The sequence below is a fragment of the Danio aesculapii genome, chromosome 8 (genome assembly GCF_903798145.1).
Source record: "Danio aesculapii chromosome 8, fDanAes4.1, whole genome shotgun sequence".
Classification (NCBI taxonomy): domain Eukaryota; kingdom Metazoa; phylum Chordata; class Actinopteri; order Cypriniformes; family Danionidae; genus Danio; species Danio aesculapii.
In genome coordinates, this window is record NC_079442.1 from 26,784,008 (window position 1) to 26,793,960 (window position 9,953).

The 9,953-nt window shown below is 38.5% G+C and overlaps 1 protein-coding gene across 1 annotated transcript; it reads right to left on the reverse strand.

The window, feature by feature from the left end:
* Positions 1-552: 552 nt before the first annotated feature.
* prdm2a (PR domain containing 2, with ZNF domain a) lies at positions 553-9,123 on the reverse strand. Its single transcript, XM_056463509.1, has 3 exons — positions 9,062-9,123; positions 6,734-6,794; positions 553-6,569 (listed from the first exon to the last, which is right to left on the reverse strand). The coding sequence occupies exons 2-3, from the start codon at positions 6,750-6,752 to the stop codon at positions 2,116-2,118; spliced, it is 4,473 nt and encodes a 1,490-aa protein (XP_056319484.1). The 5' UTR covers positions 6,753-6,794; positions 9,062-9,123; the 3' UTR covers positions 553-2,115.
* Positions 9,124-9,953: the final 830 nt, after the last annotated feature.

Genomic DNA, 9,953 nt, shown 5'->3' on the forward strand with positions numbered 1-9,953 from the left:
TGTTATCAAACTATTTCATAACTGTAACGAGAAGCAATTTGATCATAGTTTAATGTTAAAACGGCTGCCATAACATTATTTAGCAATATGTTGACTTTTTTTGAAGTTTTGGAAGCTATGGAAATTCAAAATGTAGTACGGGGATAGGACCATTGTTATTGTTTACATCACTCAAAATGGTCCACGTAGCCTACATTTGGGATTTTTCTAAATAACCAGCGCTACAGTTAATGAAAACAAACATTTATCGTTGTTTATTTGCATCTCCACTTTCTGTGGTTTAATGTGTAAATAAACATTGTATAACAGTGGACTAATCAATAATCAATGTCAAGTTTTCTAATAACATTTTGATTTCATCGATAGATTTTTAGATGACCAAATAAATTGTTGTCATATTAAGATATAGAAAATGTACTGTCACAATTCAGTTAATGTTTGTAAGGCTTGTGAGTGCTAATACATTTAAAAACTGATACATTTAAGTGTTTATGAAGCCGTTTGGCAACTGAACAAACACAAATTCATCAAATGAACATTAAAACAGAGAAATTTAATAATTCAAGAACAAGTATATTAAATGCAACTAAACTCTGGAGATGTTCAACATTATTTTACCTCTTCCCAAATCACATTTACAAAGAAACGTTTTTATCTGGAGATTAACAGGGGGTTAAAAATGCGAACAAAGTTACAAAAATGAATGTCAGTAGGCTTACAATAATATAAAGATTAAAGTTTGTTTGTGCCGAAATTTACATCACTATCACAATGTCTAACAAAATGCCAATAGATCCTTTGTAACATGTAATGACTTCTTAAAAGTCCAGAAGACTGGTTCTGATATATGATCAATTTTGGTAGATTTAGTGTCTTAATGCTAGCAAGCTTTGATAACATTTTCAGTGCAAACAGTCCATCATAGTGTATTTCACAGTGTACATATTAGCCTTAATGTGCACCCATTACCTTGTTCTTATTGCAATAGACGTAATTAAGGAACAGCCTTTCTAATCTAATAATAATAATCTAATAATAACACATCTCTGTATCACAATGATTGGCAATCGCTGACCCTATTAGGACTTTTTGTTTTCTTTTAATACCATGTTTACCATCAGCAAAGTCAATCAATGAAGCACAATATAATAGTAGCCTGTCTTGTCACAAATCATTTCATTGATACACCAAATGGGGACTCAAATCAGATTTTGAGTAGGATTAGCACAAAATGCAAAGCAAGAGACTTTTAACACTATTCATAAATCTTCCTTGTGAATAGGACATAATGTTCTCCTGCCTATTAATGTGCAGGTCAAGTAAACAGTATCCGTTCTTACCTCTCCTGTTTTTCTTATGAGGTGCAGAACCCAATAAATAAAACATCACACTATCAATCATACATGAAATCTCTGACATGCATGAATAGACCAAACTTTACAACAAATAAAACAAAAAATTACAATCTACAAAAATAGAAGCAAGTTACTATAACGATTACCTTTTTTGTGTGTGTGTGAACCCCCCCCCCCACCTTCTGTTAAATACAGAATATGTACATTAATAAATAGTCAATGATTGAATATATTGCAATGTTTTTAGACACCAGCAAATATAAACTACAGCATAAAGTGCACAAACCCTGCCCCCTCAATTCCCTTCATTTCTTCAAGCAATTTAAAAACATGCATACTTTAATTTAACATGACATTTAAATTGACTTCTAGGGCTTGATATTTATGTTTTCCAATCTTGATTCTCTATATTTCTGTTAGACTTAAGTCTAACCATCTTCACAAATCATGTCAAAACTACAGGAAGGTGCACATGAACAGTGTAGAAACCAAACAGCGCCCTCTGTCATGGCAGAAGCATATGCAAACATTAAATTGATATGTTGATCGAGTTCTCATATCATTAAATACTGACATTTCATAATACATACAATGTAAATGTCTTTCAATGTAAACAAAGGTTAATCTTAGGTTACCCATCATTTTACATGAATTTGAACAATGTCCAATATTTAGATGGACCATATTGACAGATATAAGTGTTTGACTAAGGAAGCATTTTTGAAAACAGATTATAGACATCATAATCATTTCATAATTCTCATTTCTTGACTTCTAGAATGACAGGGCGCATGATGTTGCGACTGTCTGGCGGTTTCAGGACTGTTGTGGTGGTCGCTTGCTGGACACTGCGAGTAACAGGTCCTCCAACTCTCTCCCTCAGCCTCTGAGACATATGGTCCTCTCTTCTGGGCTTTACGTCACCAACTCTCAGCTCCATTTTTCTACCTAAAATATGTACACCAACACCTGGCTCCTGAGAGTTAACCTGAGCTTCAGGGGAGAGTTCTATTGTATTTGAAACCAACTGCGGTGCAAACCCACTGTTTAAAATGGACTTGCCTTTTTTACTGGGTTGAACCACAGATGTTGACAGAATGGTAGATCTTTTGAGCCTAAAATCCTGAGTGGTAACAACTGCTTCATTTTGCTTAATGATCTGATTTTTTGTTACAGTTTTTGGCCCATGGGTTGACCCTTGTGGCTTTGAGCTCATATTTGCAATTTGTCTCCGAAGGTTCCCATTGTTCTCTTGGGCTGAAACGATACTCAGTGTTCTCTTCTTTGAGTTTCTATTGGCCGGCCTCATGGGGCAGCTAAACGCTACATGTTTCTTTAAGCTAGCATTGTATGTGAACTCTCTGCTACAATGAGGGCATGCAAAAACATTCAGGTCACCCTGAGCAAAGGCCTTTCTCCCTCCAGCAGGCCTGCCCCTTTGCACCAGCTGAGATTTCTTCTTATTCAAGATACTCATTCGTGATTCGTGAAAGTTCAGTTTTTTCAATTGTCCAATTTTTTGATAGAGATTATGTCTACTGTTAACATACTTTGCAGGTGATAAAACACCATGTTGGGATTTTGCAAACTGTTGAAGTGGTATAGGGTTCTTTTTAGGAGTGTATCGCTTTTTGTCGCTTGCATTAGCACAGGCTAAGATGTGCTTGTGCAGTTCAGGCATGTTGTCAAAACTCTTACCACACTTAGTGCAACGAATGGCTGTGCTGAAGGTCTGAGGGATGTTGTGGGTGGTAAAGTTGGTGGCTGATGCAGATGTTGTTCCAGTGGGTGTCCTATTGTGATATGGAAAAGGAGGAGGTTTAAAGCTTGGGTAGTGTTGGTTAATGCCCAAGCGTACATCTACACCTTTTGGTTTAACACCTCCAGATGCCATGCTTTTAATTGTTGTGAACAGCTCTTCAGAGGTATTGTCCAATTCGTTCTCCTCCACTTTTGAGGTTGTATTTTCAGATTCTTGCGTAAGTTCTGCAACTGGGATGCCTGGGTCAGTCGTCTCTGTTTTAGGACTGTTATGGTTTTCAGGTCTTAACTTACCATGTATTACATCAGAATGCAAGCATTCTTGACCCGGATGGAGATCGCGCTGGTGCTGTTCCAAATTGCAAAGGAATGCAAATTCCTTAGAACATGTTTTACAAACATAGATTTTACCAATGCCATGATAACTGGAACGGTGCTCCAGCAAGCCTGTGTCACTCTCAAACAACTGCACACAAAATTCACATTTATAGGGCCAGTCCTTAGAGTGTTCACTGATATGTTGACTGAGAATCTTCATTGACTGGAAGGGCTTTTCACAAACATTGCATGTAAAGTTCTTACAAAAAGGATGCATGGAAGATAAGTCCTCTCTGTTTACCTGCTTAGAACAATCAGAGGGCTGAACACCTTCCTGTCTTTCCTCATTGCTTTCTCCCTTCAAAACACTGGTTGAAGCAGTGAGGGCTGGTGTATCATCTGTAAAGCTTGACATCTGCTCTGCAGGTGCCAGCTGTGTGGAAGTTTCTGGCAATAGGTTGGTTTCTGGATTAATAGGTTGTGGCTCAGATGAGACATAATCTTCTTCTTTTAATGCATCGACAGGAATTTTATCTGAAAGATTCTGAAATGAATTAGCTTGGAGAACTGGGAGAATATTTTCTGTAGATTGTAATGCAACTGTATACTCAATGATAACAGTGTTTGGGGGAAAGGCCAAAGATGCGATGTTGGACTGGTTTACAGGCAAAGATGGGGAAAAAATCTGGGAATCAGAAGCTAAAACAGAATCTACAACTAATGTTCTTTGAGATAGTTCACAAGGATCAGTGACCCACTGAGGACTTTGTAAGCTCATAGAATGGGTTGCAGGTATTAGGGTTTCCAAAGCACCAGTTGCAGAGGATACCCAGTCAGGGATTGTCATATTCAGATCACCCTGTGAGAGATGTACAGGATTATCAATGCAGTCTTCACCAGACCCTGTGGGTGGTACACTATCAGGTACCAAGATGGTTGAATGAAGAGTTTGAATTTCCTTACTGGGTTCCACTGTTGGACTTGAAAGGAACGATACAAAGGTTGGGGATGAAGAAGGTGAAGACAGAGTTGAAGGGACTTGGGGCGCTGGATGGATACTGACAGGAGTGAGCAATGGAGGGGTCGAACTGATGGAGGCAGGAGGAAGGGCCAACTCAAACAAAAACTTTTCAGGGTTTGGTAGATCTGCATCAGACACTGCCACAACAGAAAGGTTTGTTATGTCAGGAACACTGAAGACTTCAGCAGCAGTTGGATCTTCAACAGAAGGAATATCTACCCCACCGTACTCGTTCATAAGCACCTTCTGAAGCATGCTAGAGTTAGGTTTACTCTTCCTCAAAGCGGACTGAGAGAGGTAGATGCCTGCTGAGTCATAGTCTAAATTCTTTCCACTTATACTCAAGTCCAGAATGGACTCCACAAATTCTTCATTGCCTTCTTTTTTACCCACAGAGTTGGAGAGGTCCAGTGGCTGTTGATTACAGGAGCTTCCACCAGTTCTTAATAACGAGCAGTCCAATGGCAAGATCTGTTGCTGCATTTGAGCTTCATTTGAGCTGTCGATGGGTGAATTCAAAGGCTCTGTTTCTTCATTGCTCAAGAGGTTCAACCCATAGCTCTCTATTTTTGGGTTCTTTGCTTTTGTAGAATCCTGATCCTGCTCTTCTACATTCAGATCATGGGTTTGCTGAGGTGAGTTGGGAGGGGAAGTTGTCCTTCTCTTAAATTTAGCTGCCGTTGTTGCTGGTAAAACAGTCAGAGATAAGGGAGGACTCATTTTGTGGCCATCAGCAATCAGTGCAAATGTTGATTTACTTCCGTCCTGGTTTTGAAGGAGCTGCTTGAGTTTGGGTGACAGATAGACAGTTTTTTCTTTGGGAAAGGCAACAGTCTCAATGGACTGAGGTAAATGAGCAGTGACTAGTGGAGCCCCGGATGTAGAAGCCAGAGTTAAAGTTGACAAGGAAGACGATGAGGTGCTCAAGATGGATTCAGACTCTAATTCTGTTTTTATTTGTGGGAGTAAAGGTGGAGTTGACGTCCTACGCCTAGTTGAGGGCTGTCCAGAAGGGTCACTGGTGAAACTGCTGGTACTAGTTTCTAATTTAAGAGCTTGTGTTATTTGAGCTGGACTGATTATAACAGCATTCAATCCAATGACAGCAGAGCCCCCAGAGTTCATCTCAATCACCTCACAGTTACTTACAGCGCTTGTTGAGACAATTTTACCATCTATGTAGAAGCTGAGGTTTTCTGAGATATTACTGGAGATGTCAACCATGTACTCCCCTTCCTGAATATTTGCATGTTCAGGGGTAGCAGTCTGGGAATCCTGTGCTATCTCCACAAGCTTCTGTACTTCAGATTCTTGAGTTACTATAACTTTACTAAATTCTCCTCTAGGAGGAAGCTGGCGCTCATGGATCCTGCGTTGATGTCTTCTTTGACTAATATAAGTCCTAAATGCCTTTTTGCAGTACTTGCAGATGTGTGAGGCTTTTATATCACTGTTTTTATCATTCCTTTGTTCACCATCAGCAGCATTAATGCATTTCTTTGGCTCTGGGTTCAATGATGTTTTCAAAGACTCACTTCTGCCAGGGATATTCTGATTAGCAGTGCAAGTGGTATTTATGTGAGCATCTATCTTTTTATTTCCATTTTCATGTCTTTTCTCATGTCGTCGACGACTAAACAGTGTACTGAAGGTCCTTCTGCATCGACTGCATTTAAACCGCTGTGTGTGGTATGTTGAAAGAGCATGTGTTTGTATGTGGCGGTCAAGGTCTTGACTACTCGTAAACCTTCTCTTACAGCGAGGACAGGCCATTTCCCCCTGGGGTTCACTACCAGGGTCAAGATCAGCCTTAACGACATTTAAAGGCAAATCAGTCCCATAATCCTGTGTAATCATTATAGCATGCTCAGTTTCACTTGGATGACAAGCTTGATTTTGATTAGCTTGATTTGAGGACACAGGCTGGCTTGTGTTCTGGAACAACTGGGTGTTTTGTTTGTCTTTGCAATCCATATTCTCATCAGTTCCTCCCTCTAATCCTCTTTCTGTCGCACACTTTTCTGACTCTGAGATGCTATGAAGTGCAGCTTCAGAGTGATGAACATCTTGAAGGAAAATCTCTGATGGTATAGTACGTTTCTCCTTCTCCACACCTGAAAAATACGAACATGCCAGTGATACACTGAAAAGTTTTAGTGTTGTTATTGTTCAAAATATGGCTATCTATCTATATAGACAGACAGACGGACGGACGGACAGACGGACGGACGGACGGACGGACGGATGGATGGATGGACGGACGGACAGACAGACTTACAGTTATGTGATCTCCACATGTCTTAATTTATCCTCTATCTTGGGTTTGCAAGTGAGGCCCCCTGTTGGTTAAAAGGAAAAATTTGTTATATACATGTATAGTTCACCCAAAAATGAAAATTCTGCCAACATTTACTCTCTTGACTAGTTCCAAACCATTTATTTATTTGGTCTGTTGAACCTTACATAGAACCTAATTAACCTTATGTCTGTTGAACCTTACAAACAGAACCATTGATGTCCATAATTGGAAAAAAATATATTATGGAAGTCAATGGTGATAGACCAATTACCAACCTACGTCACACGGGTCCCCGGGTGCAAAAAAAAACACAGGCTGCTATAGTAAAGATGTTGTGTTGTGCGGTAGGATGCCAAATTCGAAGTGACGACCTGATTAGAAATGCTGGACTCTGCAGTTCTCTTGTCATATCTGGTAAGCTCACGCTATGCTGAATCATACACATTACTCGTTTCTGATTGCAGAAATGATTTCAGCAAAAACAGCTCACTTTAACGCTAATTTTGCTAAATCACTGTGCTTATCACTGGGTGACGAGCTGTTATAATATGCTGAAAGCATTATGTAAATAATATATATATATAATGTGTAATCAATATATCTTATTTCTAAGACAACAAACTCTGTACCGCATCGGATGTCATTCCCGGTTTCTTTCTGCCACCTCCCTGCGCGCGCATCCTGAATTTTTACAAACATGGTAATTGGTCTATAGGTTTCCAACATTCCTCAATATTTCTTCTTTTTGTTCAGCAGACCAAAAAAAAAAAAAAAACTCAGACTAGTTTGGAACAAGTCAAGGGTGAGTAAATGATGGCAGAAATTCATTTTTGGGTGAACTAACCCTTTATCACAAAGGGTTCAACGATAAAACTTTAAGGCAAATCTGCACTAAAATGACATTATGCACAGTGCTCAGCATAATAGAGTACACTCCATTTTGAAAATGAATATTTTTATCATTTGTTAATCTGATGTATGTACAATGCAGTTTGTACAGTAATTTCTGTCTTTTAGTAGATATATAATATATGAGAGACTTGCTTTGTTTACCACATTAAGTGAATCTAGTTGAAATTGCATTTTAAACATTAAATAAAAGTAAAAAAAATATATTATTTTTATTTCATATATTAAGGTTTTAGTTATGATACTCACAAAATAATTCCACAGAAATCTGCAGTTGTTTAGCAAAATTCTTAGCAGAAATAGCAAAAAATATTTGCAGATTCCATCTAGCCCTAGTAATGAGTAAATAACAGCGAAGTATTAAATACTAATATTAAACATCATGCCGTCAATGATTCTTAATTGAAACACAGGTAGAAAGTTGAGTTGAGAAATTTGTTCGGAAAACATACCACACAGCAGTGTTTTTCCAACAAGTTCAGTACGACCACACTATTGCGTGGTCAATTTAATTTGAGATCTGAATAGTTTATAGAAACTGACAGATATCTGGTATAATTTCATATATTATATATAATATCCATAAACGTTGTAGCAGTATTACAAAATGGAAATACATTCAGATATGGCTGAAGACAACCGTATAGAAAGTTACAATTTGTAGTGTACCTGTGGAGGTGTGGGTGGGGTCAGATAACCTTACCCAAGCTAATATTAATAACCTCATTTCACAGACGCCCTTTAGGGTCACACTCACAGGGCGTCCTAACTAAGTAAACAAACAACACACTGTCAATGGCAACACGCACGAGTCAATTGTCTTCAATGCTCAATAAATAACGTAATGCACCCATAACTGCCGCATTCCGCTGTACATATGCGGGGAATCGATTAAACACGCAAGCGGTCGTTTATAATATCATACAGGCCTATTCAGAATTATACTCGTGCACAAATAAATATGCAACTGCACATCATAATGCACTGCTTAGCGAATACGCTGAAGTATTTAAATAGGGTATTATTATCGCGTAAACATGTCTGTTGAGCAGTCGGAGCGCACATGTCGCGAGCGTCTGACAGCCCTTTAAATAAGACAAACCCCGTTTGGCACTGTCGCTAAGCAGTTTCTGACGGGGTAGGTTAAGGTCACAAACACTCGCTTCACGTTGCTTCGACGTGCATTTAGGTTGTGGCTCTTATATCCGTGTTTGTTTTTAATAGCGTTAATACTTGCCAAAATTATTAAAACTGCACGCTCAGTTAGCCTAAGTGCTCTCTGACAACACAAACAAGATTTACGTCGCAACGCTTCGGAAATAAATGCTACGCCACAATTTTGATTATGTCTGCCTTATGCTCTCTGTATTAAATTTGCTGTACCTGTGCAATGCTTACCAGCTTTGTTGTGACGCCTCGCTGCTTGAGTCTGGTGGGCACGCGCAGGACGGGCACTGCTGCAGACTGCACTGATGCCAAGGCGCATGTGCGAGATCTTATGCACCTGTGTAGGACATGGAGTTTTACACGTAATGCAAACCAAAGTCCTTTCAGATATATTCATTCATTCATTTTCATGTCGGCTTAGTCCCTTTATTAATTCGGGGTGGCCACAGCGGAATGAACCGCCCTTTTAAGATATACTCTCGCTTTAATTCACTTGTTTTCCCTTACAGTCCAAAGACATGGTATAGGTGAATTAAATAAACTAATTGGCCATAGTGTATGAGTGTGAGTGTCTATGAATGTTTCCCAGTAATAGGGTTGCAGCTGGATGGGTAAAACATATGCTGGATAAGTTGCTGGTTTATTCCGCTGTTGCAACCCCTAATGAACAAAGGGATTAAGCTGACGGAAATTTAATGAATACTTTCCCCTATCCATTTTTTTAAAATATGAGCTCAATTTTTATTTATCAAGTCAAAATTTTTACATAGCGGTTTTAATATATTTATTGGTGGTGGTGGGGATTTTTTTTTTATCAAAAGGCGTCATTTATTTGATCAAAACAACGGTCAAGCTGAAATATTGATATAGTTTAAAGTAACTTCTTTCTGTTTTAATAAGTTTAAATATGTATTTATTTGTAAACTTTATTCATAGTTTATTTTGGTGATGGCAAAGCAAAACCCTGCAGACATTTTTTCTGAATTAAGCATGATTTGCTGCTCAAGAAACATTTCTTTTGATCATAATTTAAAACAGTTTACAATATTACTTTTAAACCTGGCTTTTTTTGTTTGTTGAAGCTGTGATAAATAGAAATATGTGAATATGTGTGTAAAAATTT